Source organism: Zootoca vivipara, chromosome 2, assembly GCF_963506605.1.
Source record: "Zootoca vivipara chromosome 2, rZooViv1.1, whole genome shotgun sequence".
In the NCBI taxonomy this organism is placed as follows: Eukaryota; Metazoa; Chordata; class Lepidosauria; order Squamata; family Lacertidae; genus Zootoca; species Zootoca vivipara.
The window spans coordinates 116,309,901-116,325,698 of record NC_083277.1 but is presented as its reverse complement, the minus strand read 5'-3'; the positions used below and the strand labels follow the sequence as shown (position 1 = coordinate 116,325,698).

The 15,798-nt window shown below is 48.6% G+C and overlaps 1 protein-coding gene across 1 annotated transcript in view; it reads right to left on the bottom strand.

Moving 5' to 3' along the window:
- SLC4A8 (solute carrier family 4 member 8) overlaps positions 1 to 15,798 on the bottom strand; it is a 74,428-nt gene that overhangs the window by 15,816 nt on the left and 42,814 nt on the right. The window contains exons 11-16 of the mRNA XM_060271068.1: positions 10,796 to 10,899; positions 9,916 to 10,090; positions 7,682 to 7,815; positions 6,551 to 6,796; positions 4,946 to 5,051; positions 1,244 to 1,405 (exon numbers count right to left, since the gene is read on the bottom strand). Coding sequence (XP_060127051.1) covers positions 1,244 to 1,405; positions 4,946 to 5,051; positions 6,551 to 6,796; positions 7,682 to 7,815; positions 9,916 to 10,090; positions 10,796 to 10,899 — 927 coding nt within the window. The remainder of the gene's footprint in view (positions 1 to 1,243; positions 1,406 to 4,945; positions 5,052 to 6,550; positions 6,797 to 7,681; positions 7,816 to 9,915; positions 10,091 to 10,795; positions 10,900 to 15,798) is intronic.

Genomic DNA, 15,798 nt, shown 5'->3' with positions numbered 1-15,798 from the left:
ACAATGCAGTATGAGAGCCACTGTGGTGTAGTGGTTAGAGCAGGCATCTCCAACCTGCGGCCCTCCAGATGTTTTGGCCTACAACTCCCATGATCCCTAGCTAACAGGACCAGTGGTCGGGGAAGATGGGAATTGTAGTCCAAAACACCTGGAGGGCTGCAGGTTGGGGGTGCCTGGGTTAGAGAGTCAGACTGAGACCTTGGAGGAAGGGTTCAAATTCCCACTCAGCCATGAAGCTACCTGGATGATCACTTTCTCTCAGCTTAACCCATCTCACAGGAGGCAGAGAATTGTGCCCGCCACCTTGGAAGACAGGTAGGGTGTAAATGCATAAATAAAATAATTAAATAAGTTAGCAAAAGTCAAGAATAGGTGGATACTAAAAAAAATGCCCTAAAAGCAGGAGAGCCAAGCCACATACTGTAAGGGCAGATTTTTTTGGGGGGGGGGTTACAATACCAGCCTAGGTGGGGCAACATTCACAGAAAACGCTTTGTCTAATTGAATCCAGATTACAACTCAAAATGCAGGTAAAAGCTGAGCACAGAACCCAAGCAAGTAAAATGTCTCGTTTAGTTCATTAGTTCCTTCATACAGCCCATGAAGTCTCTGCACTCGGTAGCAAATGGCATAGTGAGGTGAGGAGCCTCCGTTCACCTGATCTCCTGTCAGTCACATTTCTGTTGCTGACCAGGAAATAGAAGAGGAGGGGAGGTGGCAACCCTAACTTTGCCCCTCCCTGATACCTGACCCTCACCTGCTGCTGCTTACCGTATTGTATCTGCTATAACTCTGTACTCTGCCATTGTGAAAGAGAGAGAAGCAATGCCTCTCCTTTGCCATTGCTCCAGATGCTGGCTACAAAGAGGGCCACCTATTGGCCCTCCCCATGGTAAATGCCAGGTGCCTTAATTTACCACACAAGGTAAAGGTGAAGATAAGCAGAAAGTCCTCCCCCCCCCCTATATACACACACACAAAATTGCAGCCTGTCCATGTGACCAGGGTAATGTGGTAATTATGCAGGACAGAGAAAAGTAATTCAGCCAGTCATTGTAACACAGCAGGCACCCCCAACCTGCGGCCCTCCAGATGTTTTGGCCTACAACTCCCATGATCCCTAGCTAACAGGACCAGTGGTCAGGGATGATGGGAATTGTAGTCCAAAACATCTGGAGGGCCGAAGTTTGGGGTTGCCTGTAACACACTTGTCAGGGGTTTAAATTTGCTGCTATCTACTTACTCTTGTTGGAAAATAGTTACTGGTCTTAAATCTCTTCAGCGTACTCGACAGGATAAAGGTGGTAAAAAATAAAATGCAGCACCAAAAATGAACATCCGGGGTGAAAGGGCCATCGACGCCACATGAAGGTCCTGTGAATTCTCCCAGCATCTTCCGGCATTTCTAAACAAACAAGTGTAATCAAATCATTGAAAAGAGAGCCCAGGCAGCAGGCATGGTGACATCAGTGATTATTAGATGCAATGAACATTTGAATAAAATAATAATAATAATAATAATAATAATAATAATAATAATAATAAATTATTTATACCCCGCCCATCTGGCTGGGTTTCCCCAGCCACTCTGGGCAGCTTCCAACAAAATATTAAAATACAACAATCTATTAAACATTAAAAGCTTCCATAAACAGGGCTGCCTTCAGATGTCTTCTAAAAGCCTGGTAGACGTTTTTCTCTTCGACATCTGGTGGGAGGGCGTTCCACCACTACTGAGAAGGCCCTCTGCCTGGTTCCCTGTAACTTGGCTTCTTGCAACGAGGGAACCACCAGAAGGCCCTCGGCGCTAGACCTCAGTGTCCGGGCAGAACAATGGGGTTGGACATGCTCCTTCAGGTATACTGGACCGAGGCCATTAGGGCTGCCATTAGGACTGCTCAATTTGAATACTAAACTTGCAGCAGGGGAAAGATGTGGTTCTCCGGATTGCTGGGCTCCCAACTCCACTCACACTCAACCAGCATGGCCAAGGATTGTGGGAGCTGTAGCCCAACAATCAAGGTGGGCATAGGCTGGCAATCCCTACCAGGTAAGAATGGGCAAAAGGAAGTTGAAAGAAGGTCTCCATTTGGGCTAAATGTGATACTCTACTATCCAGCAGAACAGCCTGTGGGTGCATGGATGCAGTTATGTGCAAATTCAGCATTGCTTGGGCGAGAGAATCCCAAGCCCACAATCCTTAAATGTGGAGGCATGAACACGCAGAACATGTTTGGCATTTAATACCATGATAAAGTTTGGCCATGATCAAGTATGTAATGGTTCAGATCCTTACTTTTAAAAAGTAAGGGCAAGGGAGGGGTGGGAACATGAAATATAATAAGGAACACTGGTGTGGACATGTCCTAAGATTAAAGCTGGATGCCAGAGAACCAGAAGAGAAGCCCACAAGAGCTCTTCCAAAAGACGAGCCTTTCCCAAATATTAAAACTGTTGTATGAACAGGCAAATGGTCTGCAATCAAGCACACTATTAGCTCATAGAACTTTAAATGGACTATTAGGATTCCACCGTACAAAAGGGGGCAACTTGGTTCACACCAGAGTGTTTCCAAAGTTGTTACAGTGGTACCTCGGTTTACAAACAGTCCCATTTACGAACGCCTCCGTTTACAAACGCCGTGGACCCGAAAGTGTTTACATCTGGGTTCCGCGGTGACGGATGCACAGGTGCGACCTGCGCAGCGCGTGCGTGCGCAGAAGCGCTCTATCGGCGCTTCACACACGCGCAAAAGCGTGCCTTGAGGGAGCGAATGCCTCCATTTACGAACGCCTCCATGGAACGGATCGTGTTTGTAAACTGTATATGAAGCACCACTGTGGGCCATGACCAATTTAGACTCACTGCAGAGAGCTCAAAATAATTATTTGCGCAGACTCCTATCAGTCTCTATTTCTACAAAAATAGCACTACTCCATGCAGAACTGGGTGTAATGCCCATTAAAGCCAAAAGCCCTTAGACGAGCTCTGCTTTTGGGATTAAAAACTATTTTAAAGCAGATATCAGAATCTTTCATGACAGCTTTTGAAGATATGGCTCCCAACTTGTGGAAACGTGAAATTCAGTCTGCTGCCACAAGCTTGGGACTCTCTGCCCTCTTTCTTGTGACGCAGTGTTTTGAGAGAGCTAAATAATTAATACTCCAAAGGCTGAGAGACACTGAGATGCAATCTCAAGTGGTTGAGATCAACATCTGTCAATCGAATAAATGGTATGCTTCTTTTATCCCATTGCACCCATCCCTGCCAAGATATCTGGTAGATTTACCAAATGTTAAAATGAGGATAGCCTTTACACAGGCAAGACTAAACGTCGTTCCATTAGCAGACTGGAAGGGCCGACATAAAGGAATTCCTAAGAAGGATAGAATTTGCGGCTGCAACTCTGTATCAATAGAAGGCATAATTCATTTACTCCTTGAGTGCCCTTTCTATGATGATCTCAGAAACAATTACATCCACCCATTGCCAAGATCGCAGAAGTCGTCTCTTTCAAAGACCTGTTTTTTGCTGTCAGATGTTGAGAGAGATATATCCTTTAGAACAGGGGTCAGCAAACTTTTTCAGCAGGGGGCCGTTCCCCTGTCCCTCAGACCTTGTAGGGGGCCGGACTATATTTTGGGGGGAAATAAAAATGAATTCCTATGCCCCACAAATAACCCAGAGATGCATTTTAAATAAAAGGACACATTCTACTCATGTAAAAACATGCTGATTCCCGGACCATCCGTGGGCCAGATTGAGAAAGCAATTGGGCCGGATCTGGCCCCCGGGCCTTAGTTTGGGGGGACCCCTGCTTTAGAACATCTCAATTTCTTGTTAAGGCTTTACAGATTTGTATAACAAAACTTGAGGGGGGAATGGGAAATGATTTATCCATTAGGGGGTCAGGAAGTAGAAATGTAAACCATTATTAGTAGCAGTATTCCTGCTGTTATTAGTATTATTTTATGTGTGTAAAGGCTGCTTGCTAAACACAATAAACCAAACTAACATAGGTTAGAACAACTTAAAATTGTTGAGACAAATAAATAAAACAGTGGCTTAAACAAGGTTCAGACAGGTTCTGTCAGCAGCTCATCAAACTTAATTGGCTAGTGAGTAATATGTGAACAAAAAGCCAAAACCATTTTTTTTTCTCAAACAGTTTTTCCAGCAATGAAGGAACATGCTTTTGATTTTTAAAAGGCAATGTTCTGATATTTTCTTTTTGCAAATACGGTGGTACCTCGGTTTAAGAACAGTCCTGTTTACGAATGATTCACTTTATGAACTCCACAACTCTGGAAGTAGTGTCCCGGTTTGCGAACTTTACCTCGGTCTAAGAACGGAATCCGAACAGTCGAAGGACACTGGCGGCGGGAGACTTTATTAGGGAAAGCGTGCCTTGGTTTTCGAACGGTTTCGGTTTAAGAACGGACTTCCAGAACGGATTAAGTTCATAAACAGAGGTACCACTGTACATATTTTACTACAACAGTTCTGCTGCAACCCACTGAAAGCTAATGTAGTGCAGGCATCCCCAACCTGCGGCCCACCAGATGTTTTGGCCTACAACTCCCATGATCTCTAGCTAACAGGACCAGTGGTCAGGGATGATGGGAATTGTAGTCCAAAACATCTGGAGGGCTGAAGGTTGGGGATGCCTGATGTAGTGCATTAGTGGGCGTGTCAGACAAGGATCAGAGAAGCCTAATTTCAAATCAGCACACAGCCATGAAGTTCCTTGGAAAAAGCTCCTTGGAGGAAAGGCAGGATCATAGTAATTGTAGACAAGAATTTTATGGGTACACATGTAAAAAAAAATATGTGCTAAGATTATTGCTTTAAAATATGCTGACCTAATCAATTGGTAATTCTGTGCTACAGACATCAACCCATCTCCAACGGGGGGGGGGAGGGGTTGCAAAGACCAGAGACTTACGGAGACTGTGAGATTAGCCCATGTGACGGCTGAAGGAATGATGTTGTTGTCTTTCCAGTACTTCAGGGTCTCATTGCTGGGATTCACTGGGGCTGAACACCTGCAGCTGACAGGCATAGGAAAGGGTTAATAAAACACACTGAGAATGTCTCAAAAGACAGCCTTGTTTACATTCCAAAGCAAAATGGCATATCCATTTGGGATTGAGTGGGGGGACGGGACACCAAAACCATATTGTTCCATTTGTGGTAAGCACCTCCATTCTGAAAACATTTACTTGGGAATCATTCCCACAATTGAGACTTTGTTCTGCCCAAATCCTTCATGAGAGGAGAAACTCAACAGAGCTGCCTTTAACTACATGGCCTGAACTGGTGGCCCTGCCTTCCTTATTTGGCTTTACTTCTATGCCTGGATGGATCACATGACCACTTTACAAACCGGTAGTTGCTCAGTAGTACGAAGCTTCATTTAGCTCCAGACCATTGCTGGAGCAATATTCTAGTCTGCCTGCTCATGGCTGCTGCCTATATGCAGCCAGAACTGGGAGATGTCCATGGTCCTAATTCCCTGTCTGAACTCTAGTTTCACTTTCTTGATCTTCCCTGCAGACTCCACCTGCAACAGAAGTGCTGGCAGCTACAACAATCAGTAAATAAATGGGACACACAACAACCCCCTTGAGAAATAGGGCGAGGAATGCACCCTATGCCACAGTATGGGTAGCACAATTCAAAGTGTTGGTGCTGACCTTTAAAGCCTTAAATGGCCTTGGCCCAGTATATCTGAAGGAGCGTCTCCACCCCCATCGTTCAGCCCAGACACTGAGGTCCAGCTGCGAGGACCTTCTGGCGGTTCCCTCACTGCGAGAAGTGAGTTTACAGGGAACCAGGCAGAGGGCCTTCTCGGTGGTGGCACCCTCCCACCAGATGTCAAGGAAATAAATAACTATACAACTGTTAGAAGACATCTGAAGGCAGCCCTGTATCGGAAAGTTTTTAATCTTTGATGTTTTTATATTTGTTGGAAGCCGCACAGAGTGGCTGGGGCAACCCAGCTAGATGGGCAGGTATGAAAACAACAACAACAAACAACAACAACAACAACAAGCAGCTGCAGCAGACTCCACCTGGAACAGATGTGCTGGCAGATACAACAATCATTAAATAAATAGCACACAAAACAAACCCCATAAGAAATAGGTCAAGGAATGCACCCTATGCTACATGGCTAATAAGTGCCCAAAATGCTTATAAATTAATCTTTATAAATTGAAAATGTCAATATCCATGCCAGAGAGAGGAAGTGTGTGTCTGTGTATATGTAAATCCTTTGAATGACCTCTGTTATCTTCTTCACTAAATAAGCTCCATCCGACTAAAATTATTTCCTCCACTGCCTCCGATATATGAATGGACTGATATACCTAGATGTATTTTTATTATGGCGTGTTCATTTCAGTGAATCTATCATGCACTAACACTTGCTTAACCATTGCTTCCCAGTTCTATGCACCAGACATTCTCAGAGCACTCAGTGAATTCAAACAAACCAAAAGAAAAATCAATAGATTAGATTTCAACAAGAAGAGCAGCAGTAACTCACTAATACAAGCTCAGTTGATCAAGATCGGTGTGCATATGAAATGGGTAGGTTTTCCCCAACTTGATCAGTTTCTCTAGAGACTCATAGATGAAAATGATGCAGATCAAAGAGGCAAACGCTTCTTCTGTAAAGCGAGTTATATGGCACACAAGGCAGCTGGCATCAGTTGCTACAAGGAAGACACACATGAATGTAGTCCACAGGCCAATGCAAGTTCGTAGAGAGAGATAATTTAGGTGATAGTCTCTGCAAAAAAGTAATAATATAGAGACCAATTTAGACTCTTGCCATTACAGAAAGCATTTAATTCAAACCTATAATCAGAACAGAAAAAAAAGCTGCACTGCAATATAGAGTTAAGTAAATGATCCTAAAATGCTATTGACTCTGTTTTGCTTTGTGGCCAAACTCTACTATCCTTATACGGTAAAGGTAAAGGACCCATGGATGGTTAAGTCCAGTTGAATTCAACTATTTATTGCACACAGTAATAAATATTATCTCCAGACACAATGAACCCTTTTAATCGCAGATGACATCGCTTTATCTTCTGCCGCTGTTTTAAAGTTTAGAGGCCCAACACCGTGTGGGTAGGGCTCTCCACATGTGTCTTTTCCACTGGGTGTGGACCACATTGTATGATGAAGGACCGGAAACAAATTAATTTAATTACATAATTAAACTTCCAAAGGTCAGCATCTTGGTTGATGGCATTCAATCACTTCTGTGAGAGTAAAGAAGAGGGGGGCATTGTCCCTCTCCAGTTATTTTTATTTTTATTATTATTTTATTAAATTCATTCACAGATATCAGGGCAGTCCACAACATAAAACGTAGGGGACAACCTAGCAAATCATGAGGAGCAAATCACGCCAGGTTGCCATTTCCCATTTCCCACATCACTTGCCCCCCTGGCTTGCTATGCATCACAATTAGCTCCAGGTCACACCAAAACAGGGAAGTGGGGTAAAGGAAGAAACATTAGGTCCATTCACCAGCCCGCCTGCCCTCTCTCTGTCTCTGTCTGTCCGTCTCTCTCTCTCTCTCTCTCTCTCTCTCTCTCTCTCTCTTCCACATCATTTTGTCAAACTATAAAAATTGTTTGCCCCTTAAGAGAGAACGCAGCCTTACTTGCAGAATTTGAATAAAATCTTCTCGAAGACCAGTACCGGCCCAGTACTTCCCAAGATGGTGAGAGGCTGACCAGCAAAGAGGGAATACACCACCCCAGTCATTGAGGCTCCAAGCAAGGATTCTATTGCACTCTGCAGGTGTGAACACAGACATAAAAACAGAAGGGTGGCCATGTTGAGTCAGACTACTAGTCCATTCAGCTCACCTAACTAACTCCAGATTCTACAGCGGAGGAAATTCTGATACCTATGGAACAGCCTCCATGTTTTGGCTTCTTCGGCGTTCTCTTTGTAATGATTGTTTGATTGTCTCACCACCACCACATATTTCTTTTAACAGAGTTTGTGGTGAGTGGGGGAGTTGCAGCAGTATACCATGTTTCTCATAAAATAAGACGTACCTATAAAATAAGCCATGGCAGGATTTTCATGCGTTGACAAAATATAAGACATACTCCAAAAATAAGCCGTAGTGGTGGGAGCAGGTCTGGGTGGCGCCATGGAAGAGGAAGGTGCCTGTCAGCGCCCGGAATCAGATGCTGCTGCCCCTCCAAAACGCCCAGCAGCGTGCGCCACGTGGAACCCCGACCCGGCGAAACCCGGCAAGAGCCATAGCGCGTGCCGTGCCGAGCCCCGACCCAGCGGGACCCAGCAGCGCACCCCGCTGAAGCGCCGACAAAGCGTCCAGCAGCGCCACGCAGAGCGCCCCAGCCAGCAGGACCCAGCAGTGCTCTGTAGCACTTTGAATCCTCCTCCTCCTGCTGCAGCTCAGGACGCTCTGCACGGCGCTGCTGGGTGCTTTGTCGGCGCTTCAGCTGGGTCCCGCTGGCTCGGGGCTCCACACGGTGCGCGCTGCTGGGCGCTTTGTTGGCGCTTCAGCAGCAGCAGCAACAGCCAGTTCTGGAGTGCCCTGAGCCTCCAGGAGCTGGCAGGAGGAGGAGAAGGCCTGCCGGGACAGCGCCCGGCAGCACCACGCACCCCGAGCCAGCGGGACCCAGCAGCAGCAACACCGGCCGCGGTAGGAGGAGGCAGGCACCCAGAACCATACGGTACTTACCGGTAATAAAAAAAAAATAAGACACCCCCCGAAAATAAGCCATAGGCTTATTTTCTTGAGTAGAATAAATATAAGGCGGTGTCTTATTTTAGGAGAAACATGGGTAAAGAAAAATCACCCTTTCCCTACAAATAAGCTAACTGTGTGGAGATAAAATTAAAAAATTCCTTCAGCAGCACCTTAAAGACCAACTAAGTTTTTATTTTGGTATGCATGCACACTTCATCAGATACACTGAAACAGAAGCCACCAGACCCTTATGTATATTCAGAGGGTGGAGGATGGGGGTGATGGGAATGGGTGATGGGCTGATAGGACTGGTAAACCTGTTGATGACTGTTTACCACTCCTATCAGCCCATCACCCGTTCCCATCACCCCCACCCCCCACCCTCTGAATATACATAAGGGGCTGGTGGCTTCTGTTTCAGTGTATCTGATGCAGTGTGCATGCACACGAAAGCTCATACCAAAATAAAAACTTAGTTGGTCTTTAAGGTGCTACTGAAGGATTTTTTTTATTTTGTTTCGACTCAGACCAACACGGCTACCTACCTGTGTGGAGATAGACAGCTCAGGAAGCAATTTCAAATGGCACCAGTTTTCTGGTTCAATAGCCCTCAGCCTCTGTTTTCTGGCAGGGTATTTCTCACACTCCTTATTATTATGGATCAACTTATTCCCAAATAGCTGTCACCCTTTAATTTATATTCAGACTCATGAATGTCCTTTAAGTATTGCATTCTGTCTATAAGTCTAGTAGATCAATTAAAAAGGAAGTCCAACCGCTAAGCATTTTCTGACTGAATATAAAGCATGGTTGAAAAGTGTTCAGAGGCCATCAGGAATCCTAAGGACATACCCTCACCCTCTGTTCTAAAAGAGATTATGGAGAATGTGTCCTCTATAACAAATGAACATTTGAAGGCCACATTCTCCTGGGGGCATAAAATTCCATAACTTCAGAGATGTGTCACTGGCCACAAAAACTGAGCGCTGAAGTCTGTCACAGTGAGGTAAAACATTGGCTCTATTAATGCTGAACAGCACACATACCTGAAATGTAGAAGGGCAGCAGTTAAGTTAAATGCTTGCTGCTTTTTTGCAATGCTTCTTGCTGACATCTACCTAGGAATTATTCATAACACATGAAAGGAGAGGGGGGAACTTTCTTACTATTTCTCCCTCTGTTGCTTCTCCAAGCAACCCCCCAAAGGTGATCACAGGAGACATGCAGGCACAGTACAGGAAGAGGAAAGAAGCTAAGCACTGCAAACTCATAGCATCTTTATAGTCGCTCCAGTACCAAGGAGCCTTCCGTTTCACATCCAAGATCAAGCCACCAAACAGCCTGCAAAGAAAAGACAGGGAGATCAACAAGGAAAAGGTGGGCAGGTACATCATTTGATTTCCACAGGGGAGTTGACAAAAGAGGGACAGAGGCATAGTTGAAAGTGGTATGATTGTAGTGTTGGTCGTGCTCATCCAATTATCATGTCAGGTTCTGCAAAACTCTTATTTCACCCAAAATGAGGGTGGGCTGAAAGGGGTGTGGGTGTGGGTGTTCACACGCGCACACATGCACATAGTGGGGGATGATTATCTTCATCATACTACCTTAATCCTCTATAAAAATTGTTGCTATTGGCAATCAGATGACCAATTCACAAAAAGAGGGCCTGAATTTTGGCTAATTTGGGCATTACTTATAAATGGGCATCTGCACTTGCTAGAATCATTTGGACTTCTGAATCTCCACTAAAAAAAAGTAATGAGATTTACTGCTGGGTCACTTAATATTTGTAACTCACATTCTGACTAGGGCCCTCCATGCTATGAAAGCCATCTGGACCAATGTTTCAAAAGCAGAAGTTGTACTTGTGCATCACCAACTTGTGTGGCAGTGAAGGTCATACTTTAAATTACCTGTTATTTTGTCTGCCTTGAATCTACTGCCAATTATGTTGGATGACCATAAACACACTGCAAACTCTAGTGCTATGGAAGAGGAGAAAGTGGCCTTTAGCAGAAACCATTTGAGGCACCTAGAACTTACCTTCCCGTTCGCTGGAGTTCTGGCCCACCATGATCATCTTCTGCATCTTCTTGGCTAATGCTTCCATTAGGGGCTCCTGGAGTTCCCTGTAACTTTCTCTTTTCCTAATAAAGTGGGGACATTATGAACAATCCCATTAATTTCTATCCAAGGAATCGAGGAATAGTTCATTAACTAAGTGAAAGTAACTGGAGCCAATCCAGACATGAAAACAGCATTTGGGCCTGAATGGAACTAAGAAAGTGAAAATAAGGAAAGAAAGAAGTGATAGACAGTGGACTGAGTCAATCAGTGTTCTGCCTATGAAGGTGTTATGTACTGAGCTGAATCCTAGAACAATAGGATTCAGAATCAGCGGGAGCTACCCAATCCAACTCCAGGTGGAAGTGAATCCGCAACCTGATTGGCCTGCTGGAGCAGCCAATCAGGCGGCTGGCAGAAGCGAATCTGCTACCTGATTGGCCTGTAGGAGCAGCCAATCAGGCTGCAGGCAGAAGTCAATCCACAATATAATTGGCCCACAGGTGTAGCCCTGAAGTAGCCAATCACGCAAGGCCCATTGTGTAAATAATGTATATAAGCAGATGGTTATATAAGCAGATGTATATAAGCAGATGGTTGATGACTATGAGCTGAATAAAGAGCATGAAATTCACTCTTGACTCCGAGTATATTTCACTGGCGACGAAGGTGGGATCCTGCTGAGCTGACCGCCACCACGCACTGCACCGCAGCACCGCCACCTGCTGCACCGCTGCATCGCACCGTGCATCCAGGCTTCAGCTCCAGGACCCAAGGAACCCAGAATGGCAACCGACAGCAGCTTCTCGCCATTCAAACCAGCATCAGGAGACTGGGAAGGGTACGCCGCCCGTTTCAACTTCCTCCTGCAAGCGAAAGAAGTCACCAACGATGCCATGAAGAGGGCGACATTCTTCAGCGTCTGTGGAGAGGAGACGTTTGAAATCGCCCGGGCTCTCCTTGCACCTAGAGATGTCGCTACCGTCTCTTACAAAACAATAATGGAACGGCTGAAGGAGCACTTCTCACCACAGCCCTCGGTGGTAGCTTGCCGAAATGCCTTCTACGCAAAACGGCAAGCCCCGGGGGAAACCATAACTGGGTTTGTGACCTCCCTCCGCCAAGCCGCCCGGTTATGCAACTTCTCAGAATTGGAGAACATGCTTCGTGACCGCCTCGTCGGTGGCCTGAGGGACGAGATGTTGCAACGACGCCTCTACGCCAAAAAAGACCTCACGTTCCAGATTGCTCTGGAGGAAGCCCTGGCAACCGAAGCCGCCGAGAGGTCAACGCAAGAGGCACGACCGGCCCCGCCATCCCAACCGAGGGTCTACCACGAAGACCTCACCGACGAATCCGAATCTGACAGGGAGGAAGTACACCGAGTACAGCGGCGCACTCAAGCAGCACACACACCACAGCAGCCTCGACGAGAAGGAGGGAACTGTGCAAGCTGCGGGGAGAACCACGAGAGGAGGACCTGTCGTTTCCGCAACGCAGAGTGCAGGCAGTGCAGAAAATTGGGACACATCGCCCGGGTGTGTCGGGCTCGACTCACCCGTCGACAAGCATCAGATGACCGACCCAGGAGCCCCAGGTCACACGGCACCATGCACCAAGGCAACTCGACGGAGATCACGGACTACCAGGTATTCCAGTTGCCCCATCCCAGCACAGAGAAAATTTATATAGAGGTACAGATAGAGGGAGCCCCATGCCGCATGGAGCTGGACACGGGTTCAACTCTATCCATAATCTCGGCCCGAACATTAAGGGAACTGTGCCCTAATGGGGGTCCCAAACTAAGGCCGGCCCCATTCACCCTCCGGGACTTCCAGAAACGTAAGGTCCCTACAATGGGGGTGGGGACCTTCAGGGTGCAATATCGAGGGCGAAAGCAACAATTGGACTTGCTGGTAGTTAAGGGCCCCTACGTTAGCTTACTGGGACTGGCATGGTTTGGACCTCTGGGGCTAGCCGTTACCGGGGTGAACCGCACTAGCTTACAAGTGGACGTGGACGCCATATGCAAAGAGTTTCCAGGGGTTTTCGATGGGGCATTGGGACGATATACAGGACCCCCCATTGCCCTACAGCTAGACCCCGCTGTACGACCCATCAGGCACAAGGCCCGCCGGGTCCCGTTCGCCCTGAAACCCCGCATAGACAAGGAATTGGACCGGCTCGTGGAGCAAGGAGTACTGGAGCCGGTGCCCAACGCCCCCTGGGAAACTCCAATTGTCACACCCGTCAAGCCTAACGGTTCGGTCCGCATCTGTGCAGACTACAAATGCACCATAAACAAGGCTCTCACGGCCCATGCATACCCAGTGCCAGTGGTCAGCCATGTCCTCGCCACCCTGGCTGGGTCAAAAATCTTTGGCAAACTGGACTTGGCCCAAGCGTATCAACAGTTGCCTGTGGACGAAGCCACAGCAGAGGCTCAGACGATTGTGACGCACAGAGGGGCATTCAGAGTAAAGCGGCTGCAATTTGGCGTTAGCGTGGCACCAGGCATATTCCAGAATCTAATGGACTCTCTCCTTAAAGGGATTCCTGGCGTCACCCCTTTCTTCGATGATGTACTGATCGCCGGGCCCACACCAGAGGAATTTGAGGACCGCCTCCGCTCCGTCCTGCACCGTTTCCAGACGGCGGGCCTCAAGGTGAAGCGGGAAAAGTGTTTACTGGGAGTGCCGCAGGTGGACTTTCTGGGATTTAAGGTGGACGCAGAAGGGGTCCATCCAACCGGTGACAAGGTACGGGCCATTTGTGAGGCCCCAGCGCCCAAGAGAAAGCCCGAACTTCAGTCATTCTTGGGACTATTGAACTTTTACCATGCCTTCCTTCCCCATAAGGCAGCGGTAGCGGAGCCCCTACACAGACTCCTAGATAAAAGGGCCCCTTGGGTGTGGGGCCAGCGACAAAGGGCCGCATTCCAGGCAGTCAAGGACTTGCTCGTCTCGAACTCGGTCTTGGCACACTTCGACGAGAGGCTGCCAGTGGTGCTGGCATGCGACGCCTCTCCCTATGGCATCGGCGCTGTCCTGGGACACCAACTCCCGGATGGAAGAGAGGTGCCGGTGGCATACTTCTCCCAGACGCTTGCTGCAGCCGAACGAAACTACTCACAGATTGACAAGGAGGGTCTGGCAATCGTGAAGGGCGTAAAAAAATTCCATGATTTCTTGTACGGCCGGCCCTTTACCATAGTGACTGACCACAAGCCGTTGCTTGGCTTGTTTGCCCCCGAGAAGCAGACCCCCCAAGTGTTGTCTCCACGTGTCCTCAGGTGGTCAATTTTCCTTGCCGGCTACCAGTATGCACTAATCCACCACCCTGGGAAGGCGATGGGCCACGCAGACGCCCTCAGCAGGCTACCACTACCAGAAACAGGCCCCGACCCAGCGCCTGCGCAAGAGGTTATGACCCTGGAGCTGCTTCCCGACCGACCCATTCAGGCACAAGAAGTTGCGCACCATTCCACAAAAGATAGGGTCATCTCCCGGGTCCTGGACTGGGTGTGGCGAGGATGGCCCAGCAGCAGCCCCGGGCCAGAATTCGCTGGCTACACAAACCGCAAACATGAACTGTCGGCCCACAAGGGGTGCCTGTTATGGGGAAGCAGGGTTGTTGTTCCCCAGCCCCTCCGCAAAAGGGTCCTCACAGCCCTACACGAGACACACCCAGGGGTAGTGAGGATGAAGGCCCTTGCCAGGAGTTATGTGTGGTGGCCGGGGATTGACAGAGAGATAGAGGCCTGGGTCCAACACTGCCAGACCTGCCAAGAATCCCGCCCGGATCCCCCAAGGGCCCCAGTCCAGCCCTGGGAGTCCGCCCGACATCCATGGTCACGCTTGCACGTGGACTTCGCTGGCCCCTTCCAGGGAAAAACATTCTTCATAGTGGTGGATTCCTACACCAAATGGCTGGAGGTCGCACTGGTACCGTCCACTTCTACGGCGGCAGCCATCCGGGTACTACGTAAGCTTTTTGCAACCCACGGGCTCCCTGACACCCTCGTCTCAGACAATGGAACCGCATTCACGTCAGAGGAGTTCCAGACCTTCACAGCGCAGAACGCCATCCGCCACATCCGCTCAGCACCATTCCACCCTGCCACCAATGGCCAAGCGGAGCGCATGGTGCGGACCACCAAGGACAGCCTCCGCCGCATGACACAAGGGGACTGGGAATACCGCCTTGCCGCATTTCTTCTAGCACAGCACAGCACCCCAAGCACAACGACGGGCCGGAGCCCAGCTGAACTACTAATGGGCCGGCGCCTTGCAACTAGACTGGACCGACTTCACCCCGACAGAGCTCAGGATGAGGTAGTGGTGGGGAAAGGCAGGAACCCCCGGACATTTGTGGCCCAGGACGCAGTGTACGCAAAGAATTTTGGGGCAGGCCCAGCATGGGTACCCGCCACAGTCACCAAGGTGACCGGTCCCGTGTCGTACGAGGTACTAACGGAAGGGGGGCAATGTTGGCGCCGCCACTGCGACCAGCTACGGCGACGATTCCCAGGAGGAACCCGGGAGGAGAGCGGGACAGAGGGGTCCCAAGGGGACAGCAGGGCAGTGAGGCCTGTAGAGCGAGAGGGGTGGGCAGGGGAAGCAGAAGCAGTAGGCACAGAGGGGCGCCCCGAGGCTGGAAGGACACCGGAACCAGAGCCACAACCTAGTGGTTCAGTGGCGCCAGACCAGACAGCCCCGGCACAGCCAGCAGCCTCGGAACACGAGCCAAAACCAGAACCCCTGACCAAGGAACACCCCAGGCCACAACGCACACGGAGGCGGCCAGCAGACCTTGGGGACTACAAATGCAACTTCCCGGGCAGGACTGGAACTTAGAGGGGAGGGGTGTTATGTACTGAGCTGAATCCTAGAACAATAGGATTCAGAATCAGCGGGAGCTACCCAATCCAACTCCAGGTGGAAGTGAATCCGCAACCTGATTGGCCTGCTGGAGCAGCCAAT